At 37.1% G+C, this 21,543-nt stretch overlaps 1 protein-coding gene across 4 annotated transcripts in view; it reads left to right on the forward strand.

Annotated features, from left to right (window-relative positions):
• Positions 1-2,001: 2,001 nt before the first annotated feature.
• The window catches only part of LOC127424014 (smoothelin-like), a 111,979-nt gene continuing 92,437 nt past the window's right edge, over positions 2,002-21,543 (forward strand). For all 4 annotated transcript variants that reach the window (XM_051668797.1, XM_051668779.1, XM_051668788.1 and 1 more), the window contains exon 1: positions 2,002-2,306. In XM_051668797.1, coding sequence (XP_051524757.1) covers positions 2,256-2,306 — 51 coding nt within the window. In that variant the 5' untranslated portion in view covers positions 2,002-2,255. The remainder of the gene's footprint in view (positions 2,307-21,543) is intronic.

The raw sequence follows: 21,543 nt of genomic DNA on the forward strand, positions 1-21,543 counted from the left end.
ATGATGTTCCTGGGGTTAATTAATTGGACACCCTAAGACACTCACTCCGTGAAGCGTGTGATCATGTTAGGTTTTCACTTGAATTGAGTCATGCTAAGAGGAAACGCTATTATGATTGTAAGCATCGGTATGTTTTTTTCTCAATGGGTGTCTTAGTGAGAGTGTGGACCCATCTGAGGTCTGACGCTATTGCTAACTTCACAGCAAAGCTTGCACCTTTGTACGCAGGCCCTTACCGCATAACGCAGAAGCTCTCTGATGTCAATTACAGACGTGAATACTGGTGGGGATGCAGGGGTGTTTCATGGAACTGTTTCGTACATGGGATGACAGTCAGTTTTTAACACTAATTCTGTTGACTTGTCTGTTGATGTCGTGGATGAAAGTGTTTTACTTGATGACTCTGATTTTTGTCTGTCGGACTCTATCATGCTTACTGACCATGATAATGGTGATGAGTGTGAGACGGATGTGACGACTGTAGATTTTCCTTCAGCAGTTGATTCTGACTGTGTGGAAGATGTGAGACTGATTGAAAGTGCTGGTGGTACTGATTCTCTTGACTTGACTGAGTGTGAGGATGAGGGAATTGGTAACCGGTATAACCTCAGACCAAGACTCGCACCTAGAATTACTTCAGGGTGGGCTGAGACTAAGTGGACAAATGAGTTTCACACTGACCGTTTGGACCTGAGGTGAATGTTTTTGTTTATTTTGAATCTGTTATATTAGGTTAATAAATGTAATTTTCTGTATTTGTTCACCTGTTAATGTTTTTTTCTCAATTTCTTTAAGAGTAATGTTTTTGCTGAAACGTTTGTTCTTGAGAAAGTGTGCTAAAATTGTGTTTTTTTCCCCTGTATTTGTGAATTGCTTATTATTTTTGTGACCCTGATTATTATTTTTTGTGTCCATTCCATTAATAATGGGTAAACTGATTACTGTCATGTATGCAGGTGATCATTGTTTTTCCATTAATCTTTGTGATTTCTGATTGTTTACAACTTTCGTGTATGAGGTTGTTTATTTTCTATTATGTCACAAGGTTATTGGCTGAGGACAGCCATTATTTTTTCAGGGGGGCCTCTGTAATTATGGGGAGTGATACAGCTGCACATGTGAGAGCACATGGAGAGAGCACAGAGAGAGCGGAGAGAGAAGGATGTGTAAGATGGAGGATGTGAGGAGATAGCTGCTCTCCATTTATATTTATTTTTGTTTCTTTTTATTTTGTGTGACTGAGTTGGTTGTTATTCGCTTCCCCACACACCCTCCCAAAACTGGATCCATTCACTTCCATTAGGCACAGTTTTCCTGAGCAACCACTGGGCGGCGTCATGATGATTCTAATTGCCTGTTTTTATTTCTGGTGTCGAGATGGCAAGAAAAAATGCCAAAACGAGTGATCCAGAGAACAACAACCATTTAATTGTTACTTGGAGTAAAAATTAAACTGAAAATAGTCGAATCGTGGAACACTTCCGTGTTCAGGAAAAAGGTGGATTTTTGCTTTTTTGGGACGAGTCGAAGTTAATTTTTGTGGCAATCAACACTGACACAAATACTATTGAGCTTAACTTGTATTGAACACGGAATATTCCTTGAACAGAGTGAGAGAGTTTAGAACTATTTATTTGTTTAATTTGTAAAAATGTTTAATAATGTCTATAGTAGATTTAAATTAAAGCAATACACATGCCATTTGATGTATAGCATTTTTGTCACCTCTTGAATCGTTTAGTCACACAGGAAACAGGGCTTGGAGAAAATCCAGTAAAAATATTAACGTTGACATAGTCTTCAGTGTAACCAAATTGTAGGGCCAAATGATTTACTGTAAGTAATAAAAACAATGGACTAATTTGTTTCACCAATCAGACACCAACCTGTGCGTGGGATTTTGAATTTGCCCGTCTGCTATTGGTTGGTGGGGCAAAAAGGGCGGGACTTCAACTCAAATCACTCTCCGCAGGCATGTACTAGTCAGTCTGACTCATCTAAGCAGGAACACGGTTGGATGGTGAATGGAAACGTAAACGGCTACCGGTGTTTCATAAAGAGCGCTATATTTAGGAAACCGTTTTATCCTTTATTCGAGAGCATCTTCACAAAGCAACCCGAGAGAACCGAACTGAGATTACTTTTTTAATATATTCACCGCAAGCCTCTCATGACCACTTATGTTCATGAGACGCAAATGATTTATTTTCTTTAAAAGTATTTGACTTTTTGAGCTACTCTTTCAAGGCAGTAAAATGACTGAGAAGCGATACTCCAGCATGGATGAGTCGTCGCTGCGTAATCTGGTGAGTTCAGCTCGCAATAATGTTGTAGTTTTTAAAGGTTGCTTGATAACTTTTAGCCCATGTTTCCGGACATCATTAAAACATAACTACTGGGCAGTATTTCTCATTAATAATGGAGACACTTTAATAACAATAGTCATGTATCTATTGTTCAAGTCAGTAGGATACAACTGCTCATATATACAATGTGCCACCTTATATCACGTGTCATGTTGTAAATCGGTTAAAAATTAACGAAATCCGTTAAAAAGTTGCTTATCGGTCAGCCTTGACAAAATGATAACGTGATGTTGTTTATTATTGTTGTTAGAATTAATTTCACTCTATCTGTAAGATTTTGTAAAACTGATGGGCGAAATGTCAAAATCGTTGATAATTAAAAAAAAAAAATTATTATTATTTTTTTTAAATGATCGGTATAAGTCTGATTAGTCTAGTCAGACTTAATACCGATCATTTAAATAATAATAATAAAAAAATATTAGACTGATATTGGAAGCAGCATTTTTTCTATTTAAAAATATTTTTGCTGTGTGCTATGTTTCAAAAGTGTTAAACAGTTATTGGCTACATCTTATTGTGCCATATGTTTTATGCCTGATTAAATGTTTTTAGATTTATTTGCCGTAATTAGTGGTCGACCAAAATTAACGATTTCAAGAGCTATCTATGTTCGGTATGATGCCGATAAAAGACAACACAATATTGACAATATTTACAAACGGGACACACATTGCTGTTGAAATGAATTTATTTTGCACAATATTTACTCCAAATTTGGGCTGATATTTGAACTAACACGAGGGTAAACTAACACTTCTGAAAATGAACTAAGCAATGCCTATAATAATAAAATGGCCAAATATCAGCCTGACAGGTATTGGTCACTGGCTATACTGTAATATTGTTTACTGGTCATAACATAGAAATTGCAACTATGTAGTTGGTCCTAGTTAGCAGACTTGACATGTACTGATTCTGATATAGACAGATAATAAATATTATTGCATAACCTACGAAATAAGCTTTTATTTCGAGTGCCATTAATGACAACAGTGTCAACACCTCCATAGTTCATTTTTACCTGAGTCTGGTATCTGTTGAGTAACATGGTGGCGGTTGTGACTCACATGAGGCCCTAAAGGCAAAATCTGACATGAGGTGCTTAAAACCCTCATAAAGCTGCTCGGAAAAAGTTACCTGCTTGGTCACAAATCATTTTCAATGACAGTGGCGGGGAGACGGGCACAACAGAACAGGTGTTGTTCCATGAAACTGCAGTGAATGAGTACAAAACGCACATCTGACAGCTGTGCGCGCTAGAGAACTGTGCCAAGATCTGACACTGGATTAACATCATTACCAAATTGCTTTTAAATGTATATTAGGAACACAAAATCAAGACTGAATTAAAAATCTTTACCATTTATGTGTGTAATATAAGACAATAAATAGTTCACAAATGTTTTACATAAGTGTAAATGTGAGCAAATCAGAAATCATATTAGTAATCAAATTGTCATGAGGGCTGTTTTGCTGTACATATAAACATTCTGCTGTTTCACTTGGTATGTAGTCGAACAAAATAAGATTTCGCACAGTACCCCCACAGTACCGCTGCTTTCTTCTCTCATGGACACAATACTGAAGAGTTCGGTTTTATTACAAAGATTTTATTCAAAATTCTGCCAGTGGCATGTTTTTAGACTCTAGATAATGCTCAGAGTACAAAATCACATTACCTAAATTGACAAAAACATGAGTAATTTCTACACCACCAGAGACACCAAACGAAATAGCAAAAATAATGATTGACGCCATTGCTTAAAGGGATAGTTCACCCAAAAATGAAAATTCAGTCATTGTTTACTCACCCCTGTGTTGTTATAACCCCATATGACTTTCTATCTTTTTCTTAACACAAAGGGAGAAACTGTAAAAAAAAAAAAAAAAAAAAAAAAATTTTGCTCAGTGATTTCATGCGATGGCAGTTTATGGTGACCACCTCTTCAAGCTTCAAAAGGACACAGAAGTATAATTCAGTATAAATTATTCCTCAAGACTCAATGGATTGTTATGAATGTATACGATAAGGTTTGGTGAGAAACAAACCGATATCTAATGTATTATTTAGTGAAAATGTTCACTGACCGTTGGTCTCCTATATGCGTTCATTAGTCTGCACACAAGCTTTGGAGCTCTTTGCATGAGAGCAACAGTAGCAACGCAGCACACACGAGATGGGGCGTTCAAGCGAAAACTCGTTTTGTTTCACTTTAACTGGACCACCAGCTATATTAACAACAGAAAGCACAACATAGCTGCACACAACCCAGAGAACAGAACTTACAAACATGTCTGAAGAGTTTGTGATGGAAGAATAAATGCATTTCAGTTTGTTCTGAAGTTTGAACTGAAGTCCTCCATCAAACAGAGAGATGGGGCTGGAGGATGTCATTGTTTATTAACTTTCCAGTATGTATTTTACAAACTAGTAGCAACTTACCAAAAGACACCGCTTAACTCCGCATCGCTTAACTCCGCCCTGTCTGCAGAACCGCTGTCAGGTCAGCTCTGTAAACAGTGGAGTCAGAGCGCACTCTGCTGTACAAACTATACGCTATGACACCAATTCTAAATCACCCAAGCATTGTTTTCTGCATTATATGTTCTGAAAAAAAGTTGTAATATCTGCGCATATCGGAAAACATATATGGCGATACGATATATCTGTGAAAGGCTAATATCAGACACTACTCTTGGGAACCTTCAGTGCAGCTGAAATATTTAGCCTTCCCCAGATCTGTGCCATGACAAAATACTAATAATAGGGCTTGGTTTTTGCTCTGATATGCATTAGGGATGGGCATTTTGGTCATTTTGTCTACTCTAGTACTCAAAGTAATTGCTTGAGTACTCGTTGAGTGTATTTGACATGTACAAATAAAGTATGTATATTCACTGGTGGCCAAAAGTTTGGAATAATGTACAGATTTTGCTCTTATGGAAAGAAATTGGTACTTTTATTCACCAAAGTGGCATTCAGCGGATCACAATGTATAGTCAGGACATTAATAATGTGAAAAATTACTATTACAATTTGAAAAAAAATTTCAGAACTTCAAAAAATCCTCCATGTGCAGCAATGACAGCTTTGCAGATCCTTGGCATTCTAGCTGTCAGTTTGTCCAGATACTCAGGTGACATTTCAGCCCACGCTTCCTGTAGCACTTGACATAGATGTGGCTGTCTTGCCAGGCACTTCTCACCAGGGGCGTTTCTAGGACTTGAGGAGGTTCGGGGCTTAGCCCGGACCCATTTAAGTGGGTGTGGCTTTAGGTGACCCCCCATCTATTTTAAATAAACATGCTCTACCCTTATGTTTTTTTTCTGCACTCTGGCACCTTACTTACAATCAAAGTACATGTGTTGTTCATTGAAAATTTCAATGTGTACCTCAAAAATGTCTAATTTCCTGATTTATCATTAAACATTAAAACAATGTATTTTGGTGTAACATTAGTTTCCTCTAATATGAACATCTAAGCTATTGCACACTATTTTCCATACAGTCCTTGCCTTATTCACCTCTTCATTGTCTGCTGCTGTCTCTTCCCTCTCTCTTTCATATGATTCCAGGAAAAAACTGTATTTAATGTTAACATTAAGTTTTTGAAACATTAAATTTTCAGTTACTCCTACACAGTTTTCATATACAGACTCTACCTTGTTCTCCTTTCCATCATCTGCTGCTGTCTCTCTGCTCTCTCTCTCTCCTTCTGCTGCTGTCTCTCTCCTCTCTCTCCTGCTTCTGTCTTTCTCCTCTCTCTCCATCTTCTGCTGTTGAATGAGGGATCATAAAAATTGCATTTTGTTTTTATTTAGTGCTGCCCCGAAGAAGCTATTTGACATAACACATCCTCACATATATTCCATGCGACAAAATAGCAACTGAATTTACAAACATGATCCTGTTAAGAAGTTTACATTCCCTTGGTTCTTAATATGGTGTGTTGCTTTCTCGATGATCAATGACTGTTTGTGTAATAATTGTTCATGAATCCCTGCTTTGTCCTGAACAGTGAAGAAAGTAACCCATCTACAGTAAAATTATTTGGTTTCTCTGCATCTTCTGCACATTTGAGTTCTTCCCAACAGTGGCTATATATGAGGTTCAGATTTTGACAATTGAGGGACTAATACACAACTATTACTAAAGGTGCAAACAATTATTGATGCTCATGAAGGCAACATAAGAAGAACCAAGGGATGCAAACTTTTGAACAGTATGATTTGTGTAAATAAGATACATTTTGTGTTATGTAGCTTTTGAAGGGCAGTACTTCATACAAAATATAATCTCTTATAGGCTATTTGTATACATTCTGAAAGGGGTGTGGAAACTTATAAAAACAAAAGGGTTATGCAAACTTCTGCACTTAATACATATTTCTGGTTAAAGACTGGGTTATTAGAGTGTACTGTAGGCTATCTACTTCTCGGTAACCTTTTATAATCTGTAGTTTACTACAAGCTGCCTACTTTGAGGTTAATGTTAGCTTGCTAGTTACTATCATAAGTGGAGCAGCACACCCCATGCAGACCATTTTTTCAACCAATTTGATTTACTTCGCCTACGAGAAAAAAAGGATAAACCACAATGAGAGACAGGTGTCATCCACTGGCTATGGCAATTATGATTAAGATGTAGGCTATTTCTCTACAAAATTTACACTTATTTCTAAATACATAGCATAACGTTATATTTATTTCTTGAAATTGGACATTTGGAAGTCCTTGTCCAGCCCACAAGCTAAACATGTAGGTAACATAAGTAAATCCTCACCATTACTCTTCGATAAAGTCCAAAAGGCTGCTTTGCTTTTTGTCTTGACGTTTCATTTTTCCTCCAGAGTGACACAAGCTGTCTCTCTATAGCGGGAGTGGGGGGAGGGGGGGTCACATCACGTGAACTTCAAACAAAATGTAGCAATATTATTGCGTAGCCTACGTTCTTCGAAGACCTGCGGGACAGGCTGCGTCATGAAGATTATTGCATATTCATACAGAAAATATTTTTGTTGTTGTTGTTGAGCTGCACCTAAACTTTGTGTTGCCTACATTTAAAATTACATTCGGGGCTACAGTCAAAACATTCGGGGCTGAAGCCCCGGAAAAATAACCTGGTGATGCCGATGCTTCTCACGCACCTTACAGTCTATCTGATCCCACAAAAGCTCAATGGGGTTAAGATCCATAACACTCTTTTCCAATTATCTGTTGTCCAATGTCTGTGTTTCTTTAACCACTCTAACCTTTTCTTTTTGTTTTTCTGTTTCAAAAGTGGCTTTTTCTTTGCAATTCTTCCCATAAGGCCTGCACCCATGAGTCTTCTCTTTACTGTTGTACGTGAAACTGTTGTTGAGCGGGTAGAATTCAGTGAAGCTGTCAGTTGAGGACATGTGAGGCTTCTATTTCTCAAATTAGAGACTCTGATGTACTTATCCTCTTGTTTAGTTGTACATCTGGCCTTCCACATCTCTTTCTGTCCTTGTTAGAGCCAGTTGTATTTTGTCTTTGAAGACTGTAGTGTACACCTTTGTATGAAATCTAGGGATGCACCGATCCTATACCTGGATCGGTATCGGCTCCGATACTGAAGCTTTTAGACGGATTGGGTATCGGTCCGACGAGCCTGATCCAAATACCGATACTGTGTGTTAGTCATGTTCGTTACTGTCAAGCTCCAAAAATGACTTAAAAGAACCATAAAAACACCACTGAAGCAGTTCATATGACTTGTGCATTTTATTCAAAGCCACTTGAAGACGTGCGATAGCTCTGTGAATCATAAAAGGCTGTGTTTAATCAGTTAATATATAATATGCGCAGCGCCAGAGCATTAGTGAATGGCGCTGCTCTGTTGACACAAACTCACGCACAGGCTGGTGAGGCACTTGCAGCTATTTTTAGCCTTCACAGCAGTGCGCAATATTTGAGCGCTACTCAAGAACAGCATCTCAGATGTAGATGCTCAATAGTTCGGTTCACTTATAATATGCATTTAGAACTGCACTGGAGGTGCATTTTACCAGAATTTGAATTAGAAGCGAATTAAACTACTGTGAACTTGCCTACAAACAGACACATGCAGGATTTCCTGGAAAGTTTAGAATGTCAAAATAAAAGCGTGAGGGTTTAAAAAGTGCACGATTTAAATATAATACTGTTGTATTTAAAATTAGAAGACAATAGTAATAATACTAATAACAATTTATTATTATTATTATTATTATTGTTGTTGTTGTTGTCATCATTAGAATTTGTTTACAATTTATAACAATATTTAAGTTGAATGGGTTCCAAAAAATAACTGTGTGAATGAAAAGTGGACTGATGTCTTACAACTAAATTGAACAAAAAAGAGATCTGAATCCTTTAAAGTCCAGATGCAAGTTGAAACATTTTGGAAAAAAAAAAGTCAAAAATAAAACATGAAGACTGAAATTACTGTTAATTTTGCTGCTACATTATCCAGTGTACTAGTTAAAAATAAAGTGTTTCTTAATAAGCTATACATTTATACTGAAATAATGTGTAGTTAGAGGTTTGTGTTTCTTTACATATTAAAGAGTACTCCCAATTAGTTCCACACAATAATGTAAAGATATTCTAAACTGATTATGCAAAAAAACAACAATGGTATCGGCTTGGGATCGGTATCGGCCGATACTGAGATTTCCGATATCGGAAACGGATCTGAAGAGAAAAAGTGGTATCGGTGCATCCCTAATGAAATCTTCAGTTTTTTGGCAATTACAAGCATAGTAAAGCCTTCATTCCTCAAAACAATGATCGACTGATGAGTTTCTAGAGAAAGCTGTTTCCATTTTGCCATTTTGACCTAATATTGACCTTAAGACATTCCAGTCTATTGCATACTGTGGCAACTCAAAAAAAAAAATAAAAACACAAAGACAATGTTAAGCTTCATTTAATGAACCAAATAGCTTTCAACTAATGGCAAGTGATTTTCTAGTACCAAATTAGCAATTTAGCATGATTACTCAAGGGTAAGGTGTTGGAGTGATGGCTGCTGGAAATGGGGCCTGTCTAGATTTGATCAAAAATTACTTTTTTCAAATAGTGATGGTGCTGTTTTTTACATCAGTAATGTCCTGACAATACTTTGTGATCAGTTGAATGCCACTTTGGTGAATTAAAGTACCAATTTCCTTCCGAAACAGCAATATCTGTACATTATTCCAAACTTTTGGTCTCCAGTGTAGATGTCATATGTCTTAAGCTACACTATGGAGTGTAGAATAATTTAAAGCATTTTAGCATAAGGCTGCAACAAAAAATGTGAAAAAAATGAAGGGGTCTGAATACTTTCGGAATGCACTGTATGCGAAAAAGTAATGAAATCGTTTTTATGAATGAACTGCATTCACATCGTAAAATTTTGATTTAGCAAACATAATAGCGTCTCAAAGAAAGTGAGGAACTTACTGTCATTGTATGTTTTTGCTGTCATCGGAGGCTCTTTTGTGAATCAAACAGTTCAAAGTCAATAAAAATGGTTCGACCTGAGTCTAAAAATTGTTCAGTTCATGCCGGCAAGTGTGCAGGCTTTTTGTATTTTTCTCCATAGTATTGTGTACGCACCTGCCTGCCACATGTGTTAATTTATGGGTTTAAAAGCATTAGCATTGACCATATGTAATCAACTGAACACAAATTATCCGAGCTTAAAGGGTTAATTATTAGATAATTATTCGTTTTCATTACTTATTTCACTTGTATGAAGTCAAATGTAATAATGGCAGTTTGTCTGAAAGAACACAAAACGTTCGTATGACTTGCTTACAATTTACATTTGGTCGGAAGCAGGTGTAAATTTTGTTCTTACTAGAGCCCGACCGATATGGGATTTTTGAGACCGATACCGATTTTAAAGGGGGAAAATTCACCGATTACCGATATGGTGACCGAAATAGTTAATTTTTGAGCTGGAATGAAAACAGACCTTTTCTATGTGGATTGTGCACCGATTTTGCACCGATATGACTATGCAAAGGTACTCAGAAGGCTGCTTTCTTAAATATTTTTATCAAAGAATATTTGACATTGTTATTATACATTGTCAACAAATTCTAGAAGTGAACACTGAGAAAATAAAGAATAAATACAAATACAATAAATAGCTAAATAAACATCAGTACTGTATGTTCAGTATCAGCCAGTTGCTGACCATTTATATAAAGAATAAATAAAAATAAAAATATATAGCTAAATAAAAATCAGTACTGTATGTTTAGTATCAGTCAATTGCTGACCATTAAAATAAAGAATAAATTCAAATAAATAAATAGCTTAATAAACATCAGTAGTACTGTTTAGTATCAGTCAAATGCTGACTATTTGAATACTGTCAGTCAATTAGGGGCAGGTTGTAAAACAAGAAGCATTTACACCTGCCGAGTCAAGATATAAGCAGCGGTGTTACACCGTATTCTGCTATACAAGTTCAGGAGAAACTTTCAACAGTGGAAAACCAGACTTTTAAATATTACATTTTATAAATGCAATGACTGGAATTGTTCGGTTGAAGGGGGTACCAAACTGTGAATACTGAACAAAACAGTTTGGTGAATACAAGTTTACACATTAGTTTCCACTCACCTGACAAGCAATGAAAGTAGCTATGTGGTTAGCTAGTTAGCTATGAGCTCCTTGCCACGGAGAGTAAAAGATTGACTTTATTTACTTTCCAGCATTGCATCTCACCAACTAGGTAACAACATAGCGCGAAATCAACACTCAGCAGACAGAATCCACCACCGCACCGTTGTCTGATGAGCTACAAAAAGATGCTCTGATGTTTACCTTTCAATCTGCTGCATTACTTACTGCACTGACAAACTATAGCTGGCTAACATATGTGCAAAAAGATGTGATAAACATGAGTGAAATGGTTGTCAGGGACAGGGTTAACGTTATATTAGTTATATTGAAAAGGGAAAATGGTGGGGTCATTGTTTATTAACTTTCCAGTATGTATTTTACAAACTAGTTAGCAGCTTACCAAGAAGACACCACTTAACAGCGCACCGCTGAACTCCGCCCTGTCTGCAGAGCCACCGTCAGCTCAGCTCTGTAAACAGTGGAGTTGGAGCATGCTCTGCTGGACAAACTACGTTATGACATCAATTCAAGCATTGTTTTCTGCATTATATGTTCTGAAAAAAAGTTTTCATATCTGTGCATATCGGTAAACGTATACGTCGATACCGATATATTGGTGAAAAGCTAATATCAGGTGCTAAATCAGTCGGGCACTAGTTCTTACTAACTAACATTTTGAAAATACGAAAACTTTTGTGAATCCTAGAATTTACGTCAACGGTTTTACAAACGATTTACTCACAGATTCTTTCTGCTCGTGTTTCATGAATGAGGCCCAATTAGTTTCTGTGCTGGTAAGTGCTGTCGAGTTGAGCGTATAAATTACCAGGAGGTATATATGCCAATTTTAGCCACAGGAAGTGGGGAAATAAAATTAGTGGAGTTTCAGGAAGTGAAAAACGGATAATGTATTAATTGCATTTTTTTTTTTTATGCAATAAACAGTCAATTGTTAACCGCAGAAATTAATGTTAAATTTCCCAGCCCTAGTTCCCACTAAAGTACAACCTCAGAAATTCCTACAGAACTGTATCAGCTCCTCTGTGACTGGAGTCATGAGCTTCACAAAGCTGACATGTATGGCTGGGCTAAACCGTCAATGCACAAGTATACAGAATATGAGAACAAAACCTGCATTCAGAGCAATGGGGAAAAAATAATATGCCTGATGATGTATATTTCACCCATATTTCTTACATCATGCATCGTTACCTTTAGAGAAATGCCACCTGGCTGGAAAGATTTGATCTCTGTTTTTGGAAAACAGTAGCTGGGTTATTATTAGTTGTTGGGTCCCAACCAGCTTGGCCGAGGTTGTCTACCAGGTTGATCACACAAACAAGTAGTCCAGCTGACCAATCAAGACCAGCTTCATGAAGCTGGTTTTAGCTGGATTGTCCAAAAGGGCAAAGATGGGTTCTTGGACTTTTCATATGCACGTGGTAGAGGTTACACCATGCAATGAAATTCTTAATTTGCAATTCTCCCTATTCCAACGAATAAAAATGATATAAATGATTAAAAAGGAGAAACTAATAAATAGAGTAAAAATGGAAAAGAGATGCAAAAAAATGTCTATGTATACACATGAATACTATAATCTAAATATTTTGATTCTTTAATGTCTGTTACCAAATGTTGTGTAAGCAGGTGTATCCTCTGATGCAAAACCTATTCATTCATTTTCTGGAATGGTAATGCACTATAAACACTGCTAAACAAATTCAAGAGTCATTTCATTAACACCAACATGTCAAATGGCTTCCATTTCCCCCAGTTACCAGATCTAAATATCATTGAACCTTAATGGAAGGCAATTGAAAGTAGATTCCCACCTCCTTTGTCCCTTAAATAGCTCAACACTTTCCCCCCAAATCTCCACCCTTCAAACATTTTCCACTCTCCCCTCTTCAGAATGCTTGAATATCTCAGGGTCTTGATTCCACAGAGGTCAGAAGTGTCACAGTTTTCCCCAGCTTTCTTGTTGACTAAAATGCTTATTTTATTTTTAGTTGTCTGTGAATTTATCTTTTTCCTCCAAAAGTGTCCTATGATGCAGCACCCTTATGACTAAATATTTACCGGTACCCTACCAAAGTTCTGAAGGGCACATCCACTAGACTCTTTACTATCCCTGTATCCCACGGAAGCTGAGACATACCAAGTAAATTGTTCCTTGTGATTCAGTTGTACTTTATTAACAACAAACCAGAGTCAGTTATTTTCGTTGTTGTTGTTGTTGCTACATCAATCATTCAGGTCACGGGCCAATCCCCACATTGTCCGGGAATGTTTTCTTGCTCGCCTGCATACCTAAAGAATAAAACATTTTTTGTGGCCTAGATATACCTTCTTCATCCAGTGCAGTACATACTGATTATGCAAATTTGGATGCAGCTAATCTTCCCTTCACTAAAGTCACGTCTAGCCTGCATTCACATCCAGAATTCACACTGTAAAAAAATCTGTTAAATTTACAGTTAAAAACTGGTAGCGGTGGTTGCAGAAATTCACAGCAGGGCTCCAGACTAAAAAAATGACATTGGAGCCATTGGCTCCTAAACTGAAACATTAAGGAGCCAAATGGCTGTTTTTAGTTGCCAAATCACAGAATTTATCGATTTAGATAGAAAGTAGAAGAAAAAGAAGACAGCTGATAACCCATTAATCAGAGGTTTAATAAACAGAATATATTGTTGAGAAGATATGTTTGCATTTCCTTTTGTCTCAAATGTTCACACCCCTTTCATAATTTATACAAATAAAAGAGATAAAATATTTTATTTAGTACTGCCCTTCAGAATCTACATTACAGATATTTACATATAGTATATATTGTAGTGTGTTGCCTTCTTGAGCATCAATGAATGTTTACACCTTGTGTGATAGTTGTGAACAAGTCCCTCAATTGTCCCGAGTGTCAAAAGCTTGATCTCATATATATATATATATATATATATATATATATATATATATATATATATATATAATATAAAATGTATTTATTTTTTATTCTTTATTATTGCCTTAGTCTTTTTTTATGGATACCGGATGACACAGAGACTACAAGAGTGCAAATTGAAATAAATTCCAGATGCAGTTTATTGTGCTACTCCAATCCCAGTCAATAATTGGCCCAGTGACGAATAAGGTTTTCAATTGACCAACAATTTAAATAGGTTAAAACTGCACATCAAAGTAGTTTTTGCCTTTATGAGGATGTTATTGCCTTATTACTAACATCGTATTTTCAAACAATGTATTTTAAGTGTTATAATTGAGAATCATGTGACGACACCAGTCAAAATGTCATATGGGATAACGTTAATGAATTTTCAAAATATTATCATATTAAAACTTTTTTAATCAATAATACTTCATGAATATATAAAGTGAGGCAGTAACCAATATTTAGAGCTCTGAAAATAAAACTTGCACAAAATGTTTTATTCTCATTATAATGTGTTTGCTTTAAACGTGACCCTACTTGTTAAAGTTCTTTACCCATATTTTAAAGCTGCAATGTGATTTAAGCTGCAAAATGTCTGAAAATGTACTACAGTAAAGTTTATTGTCTTGATAGTAGTTTTCCTCAGCTGTGATGAAGGCATTTCCTGATAACATTTTGTGGTCCCAAAGGATATATCTAATTTGTGTTCCTGTTTAGAAAGAACTTGGAGTCAACCATCTATACAGTAATCCCAGAATTGTCATTCACATCTGCTAAACTCAAGTCATTGCTACAGCATTATCTTTATACATATTTTGTTGTACTTTCAATAATTTGAGTATCTTTATTCTCAAAACAGTTTTTTTTTTAAACATTTTTTATATTTATCTCCATAATGCACATAAGTTTGGGTGTTTAATCAGATTGTTAATGTTTAAATATAGGCTGTAGGCTATTTTTGTTTTGTTTGCATCATGCCTCATTCGTAGTAGGGCTGCAACTAATGATTATTTTTATAATCGACTAATCTAATAATTATTAGAACGATTATTCGACTATACGGCTATTATTGCGACGATTAATCATTAGCTCTTAACCGACTATTCAGCTTGTGCCCCGACTTAAAAGGATGTATTAAACGTGCTTTCTATCAATAAAGCGGACAGAATCATCTTTTAAAAATACCTCTCAATGACATTCACTGAATTAAAGGAAAAAAATACTTTTTAAGTTTAATTCAGTAAAAAATTCACTGCAAAAAATTCTAATGTTATCAAGTGTTTTTGTAGTTTTTTTTTTCCATTTAAAATTGTCTAAAAATCCTTAAAACAAGATACATTTACTTGAGAAGCAACAGATAAGATATTTAGACTTGCTTTAAGAGAATGTATCTTAAATATACAGTAAGTGTATTTTATATATAAGTGTATTTTTTCACTTTGTAACACTTCTGCAAGTGCAGTAAAGACAAAATATATTCAAGATCTATTTTGTAAAAGCAAGTCTAAATATCTTATATGCTGCTTGCAGATTGCAAGAATGCATATTTTTTAAAGGATTTTTAGAAATTGTAAACTATTTGTATTTTTAATATTATATTTAACATTCTCCGATAACAATTTTTTCTTCTGCAGTATAGCTGCTAAAGAAAATGTATGTTGTTTTAAATGAGTTTTAAATATTATTTTTAGAAAACAAGCCAGAACAAAAACAAATAAAAAACGTATTTTGTTGCAGTGTATAATGGGGCGAAGACTACACTCTCTCACCTTTTTGTTCACTTCAATCCATCTTTAACTAAATATTTGAACTTTAATAAAGCTATAATGCATTAAATATAACTGCATTAAAGATGTAACACCGGGGTGTTTCCTTTAAAGCTGCTCGGCATGCTAGTTTTGCTTCAGCGGAGCTCCAGCTCCACTTATTTCACAATGAGAGTGCTTCTGTATTTACTTATTTGGTATTTTTGTATTATTCCCTCATACTTTGCGATCTACATCACCTGAAGCTGTTTGGAAAGTTTAGAGTGCATCTGGACTGTGAGCTGTGTTTTCTTCCTCTCCTCAGTCAGGCACGAGCTGCAGTGCTACTCTCGCGCGTCATCATTAGAGTTTCATATGATCTCATGTTACGTTAAATGAGATCAAACGACTATTCAACAATGACAATTTTTGTTGACAATGTTTTAATGTCAACATTGTCGATAACGTCCACTAATCGTTTCAGCCCTAATTAATAGTGACAGCAGTGCATATTGCATCATATCATGAACATGAACAAGATGAACGATTATCAACGCATGAATCAAACACTTGGAATGCTGACAATTTTTGACACGTTTTTCCATGCCTCATTTTTTTATGACATCTTTGTATGTGGGCAGAGACAAATCATAAGAACATTGAGTTCACTTAAAGTAAGATGAAGTTCTCTATCTTGCCTACACTCGACTACAGTATCTGATGAATCACGTGTGGTTACACTAATTACTTTTATTAATCTCCACACATATTCCACTATTTTTCTGTGTATTTTCTGTACAGTCGTTCGTTCACAGAGTTTGCAGCTCCACTATTAAAATAATTTTGGCCACACTGGTCTATTATTGTGGTATAATCGTAGATTAACACTCCCCTAAAAACAAGACGAACAAAACACATGTCTTTGTATTTATTTGCAGAGTGTATGTCTTCATTTTTGTTTATAGCGTTTTAGTTAGTGACAAGGAATAATAGTTATAATTAGTGTTGTCGATTTAGCACGTTAATTCAGTGTGATTAATTATATAAAAAATAACGCATTAAAAAGTTTAATGCTATTAATCATGTTCCCAGACCTGAATAAGGAATATTCCTACCAAGCTTGAGGTACTACTTGCTTTCTAGCGGGCAGTAAGCAAAACTCCAACTGTGAAGGCAACGCACAGCTGTACATAGAAAAAAATGACACTCAGGCTTATTCAACACTGGTGGCAGCACACAATGAGAACATCTTGCGCTCAAACACAGATGTACAGAGCACAATTCAGAAAACAGGGATCTTGAGACGTGTTTTTTTTTTTTTTTTTATGTTTCAGACGATGTTTAATTTGACACAGCCACCTAAAAACGCTGCGTTTATGACACAACGGAACCAAATTAAGATGCTTCAAATGTGTCCGTCTGATGTGTACATTTACGTGTCCTTCGAAAAGCCCTTAAAGTTGCCTTCTAAGCCCACTTTTTGTAGTTTCTTATCAATGATTTATTCGTCTGCTATAATAATTGTAAAGGGGTTAGAGGCAAAGGAGGAGGCGAGATCCGGCTTGACAATATAAATAATAGTTTAATTATAAACTTAAACAAAAACACATAAACATAAACACATACAGGGCAGCTGCCTGTAATTCTCTCTCTCTCTCCAACTGTCGTCTCCGGTCGCCTTTATCCCTTGCTCGCCTCATCAGGCTGATTGGGGTCCAGGCGTGCATCATTCTGGTCCTCGATCACTTCTCCACCCTCTCAGGCGGACGACAGCCGCTCCTCCCCGGGCTGACCGGAGTCTAACCTCCGACCCCCAGCAGACAGAACGCCCCTCTGCGTTTCTGGCGTCACGTGGGGACACTCCTCCGCCCCTGGCAGCGGCTCTACCACTCCAGGCGGTCAGGGAGTCGATTCCCTCCTCCCCTCGTGGACGGCGGTCTTCCCTCGACCCCTCCCTGTTTTTGGCGGCCGGCAGGGCACTCCTCCGCCCCTGGCAGTGGCTCCATCGCTCCAGGCGGTCGGGGAGTCCAGTCCCTCCTCGCCTCATGGACAGTGGCCATTCCCCGCATCCGGGCGGTCGGGGTACTCCGTCCCTCGGTGGATGGCAGCGGCACTCCCCTTGGTAGACAGCAGTGTCGAGAACTCTACGACGGGCATCCCTCCTCCTTCCCGGGTTTCGGCACCAATGTAAAGGGGTTAGAGGCAAAGGAGGAGGCGAGAACCGGCTTGACAATATAAATAATAGTTTAATAATAAACTTAAACAAAAACACACAAACATAAACACATACAGGGCAGCTGCCTGTAATTTTCTCTCTCTCTCCAACTGTCGTCTCCGGTCGCCTTTATCCCTTGCTCGCCTCATCAGGCTGATTGGGGTCCAGGTGTGCGTCATTCCGGCCCGGCCCCGCCCTCCGCGCTACAATAATGTAATGCATTTTCATTATCTGAATTATTATATTTATTTTTTAATGTATATAATATTTATAATTATTTAAATATACCTATTTATAATTATATAAATTTATATTGCATTTTTCAGCAAATGTAAATATATATGTGATTAATTCAGTTAAATTGAATCAATTGACAGCCCTAGGTATAAGTTACAAAGTAGTTACTTATATCCCAATGAGTTATAAAGTTTGTTTAAGAGTTTTACAGGTGGATCCACCACTAAATGGCCCTTCAGTTCCAGAATTGTACTTTGAAAAGCTTCTTTTACCTCAGATGTACCACAAACTTCAGGAAAAGGATGTGTGGCCACTCATATAGTGCTGACCCATTACTTTTTAAAGGTGGCATTAAATATATATTAAATATATTTTAAGCTTTTGCAAATAATAAAACAAAAACATCAGGCAGGGACTACCTGAATATAAAAAACACACAGTTAAGACTATTTGGACTCCCAAAAGAACTTGAATTTCCTTTTGGAATATTTTTAAGAAAGTATTGTCTAGTAAAGGAAATATGCATGTTGGGTCACATTGTGATGGTACATGTTCCAGGTCAGTTTTCCAGGTCATTGCTTGAATGTGTTTCACTAATACTCTCATTATCTCACTCTCTTTCTTTGCCCTTCACTCTCTTCTTCAAGCCACATCACAGTCCAGGACATGATTATGTGCCCTGTGTCCTTATAAGGGCATACTCACACTGAGGCTAATTCACACACTTGCTCACTTTGTCTGTCTCTCTCGCTCTCTTGCTCTATTTTCGCATCTATTTCCATCACCAAGTGTGAAAGAAAGCTGAAAGTTGTCTCAAGGACAGTGGTATTTTGCAAAAGGAGAACTAAGAAAGTAAAAAAAAAAAAAAAAAGGAACATTTCCACAGACTCTGACTTAAAAACAACATTAGAATTAGTTCACCCAAAAATAACATTTTGTCAGCATTTACTCACCCTCATGTTGCCCAAAACCTGTAAATGACACCTTGCCTTTTTTGTTTAACTCAGGAAGAGTGTTCACAAAATATTTAACTCATTCCAAAAGTCTCACAAGTTCTGGTTTTAGACAGTTTTAAACATGCTCTTAGCTGGCACTGTGTCTGACATAACATATTTCAGCCATACAGCACATCTTATTTGTATGGAAATATAGATAAGAAAAAGGAAGTCAAATCCACCCAACACACTTGTTTCCTTGATGACAAACCATCGGCGCATACCCTTTAGTCCCAGACGGCACAACCACATACTGCTCCCAGTGTGTTCACTGACTGTCTGATTCATATTGCACACAAACCTAGTAAGTATAGATTGTTCAACTACAACACAATTTCCGGGAGTCGGGATGCACAGGGTTGTATTAGTCTGTGATGGGTTTGAGCTAGGGCTGGGCGATAAAACGATCTCGATATTTATCGCGATAAACTACGATATCGATGATAAGCTTTTGAGTAATTTTCAATATTTAGCCTGTGTTCTACATCTAGACGATCAGGTGCATGTTGCTAAAAACGCAAGCAGTTCGGCTTTTTTTGTGATCTACACAACAAAATCATGTTTCTCTTCTGAACTTGTTTTCTTTGCTTTTAATTAATGTAATTCTCCAAAATGTGAACTGTACTAGATTTCATTATTTAGGGTGAATATGAGCCAGTGAGGTATGTTCAACAACTGTTAAATTTACTTAATTAAAATGAGCTAATGCAACACAATTCTTTAACATTTTATTTGAACTTAATTTCATTACATTCAATCTACTTACATTTTTTAAATTGAAGTTTACTTTATCCATTTATTTTGGGACTACATGAATCATTTTTGTTAAAACTGAAACTGGGCAGGGGATTTGTAGTTCCCAGCATGCCCCAGTATGCTTCAATAAGTCGTGAGCCATCACGTGATAACCTAGCTGCTGCAAGCGCGCGTGCTCGAGGGAGGAGCATTCCCGTGACAGTGTGTGCATATAGTCAATAGTAAAAAGTTTTGTCATTTTTAACCCCGCCCATTCAAGAGCCTGTTATTGTACACATCACACAAACCTGCCGTCCATCAAAGCAGCAAACGCAAAAATGGCGAAGAGGTGTTTCCTTCTCAAAACCCTGTTCCCTACCCCAAATGACCGTGGTTATGGGCTGGCTTGAATTGCAAAGGAGGGAAAACTGTAAATTTGCAGTCATGTTCAAGGCATGTCACACATGAATGATTTTCAGGGGTGATCACTTGTGAATGAAACAAGTCGGATGCAGAGAAATTGCCTGGAGTTTAATGCAGGCATTTTTCAGAAGTACCTTCTTTATTCTTTATATTTAGCAGTGTTGGGCAAGCTACTTTAAAAATGTATCTAGCTAAGCTACCAACAACTCAACAGAAAAATGTAAGCTAAGCTAAAAGCTAAACTTAAGAGAAAATAGTAAGTTACACTACAAGCTACATGCCAAAAGTGGCTTGCTACATTCAAGCAACTTTTATTCAACCAGATGCATGGAGTATACTGTTATAGACAAATCATCTAAAAGACTTATTCACATGATGTTTATCAAGGCCATGGTACAGCATAGTACAGTACATTGCAATGTATAGAGTATACAAATATACAAATGTTAGGGGTTCCCCGGTAACCACCAAGGACCACCATATATCTTCAGTGTTCTCTTTGTGTGTTTGGTTGCATTTTGTGTTTTGTAGTTGTTTTCCTTGTCTTTGTTCAGTGGTTCTTGTGTTACTCCCAGGTGTGTCTTGTTAACCCTATTAGTCCTTTTGTATTTATATGCCCTCCTGTTCTCCCTGTTTTTGTCAGTTCCTTTTTTTTTTTTCTCTCCCTTTTTCTCCCCAATTTGGAATGCCCAATTCCCAATGCACTCTTAAGTCCACATGGTGGCGTAGTTACTCACCTCAATCCGGGTGGCGGAGGACGAATCTCAGTTGCCTCTGTGTCTGAGACTGTCAACCCGCGCATCTTATCACGTGGCTCGTTGAATGCGTTACGGCAGAGACATAGTACGTGTGGAGGCTTCACGCCATCCACTGCAGCATACACGCACAACTCACCACGCACCCAACCGAGAGCGAACCACATTATTGTGACCACGAGGAGGTTACCCCATGTGACTCTACCCTCCCTAGCAACCGAGCCAATTTGGTTGCTTAGGAGACCTGGCTGGAGTCACTCAGCTCACCGTGGGATTCGAACTCGCGACTCCAGTGGTGGTAGTCAGCGTTTTTACTCGCTGAGCTACCCGCGCCCCGTTTTTGGCAGTTCTTATCCTTTCATGGCTGTAATGGTTTGTTTGGTTCTCTTGTGTTACCAGTTTCTTGTTTCTTATGGTTATTTTGGAGTTTTCATTAAAGAAGCCTGCATATAGATCCAGTTCTTCTCATCTCTGCAAACATTAAAGAAGAACTG

This window comes from Myxocyprinus asiaticus, chromosome 3 (assembly GCF_019703515.2).
Source record: "Myxocyprinus asiaticus isolate MX2 ecotype Aquarium Trade chromosome 3, UBuf_Myxa_2, whole genome shotgun sequence".
In the NCBI taxonomy this organism is placed as follows: domain Eukaryota; kingdom Metazoa; phylum Chordata; class Actinopteri; order Cypriniformes; family Catostomidae; genus Myxocyprinus; species Myxocyprinus asiaticus.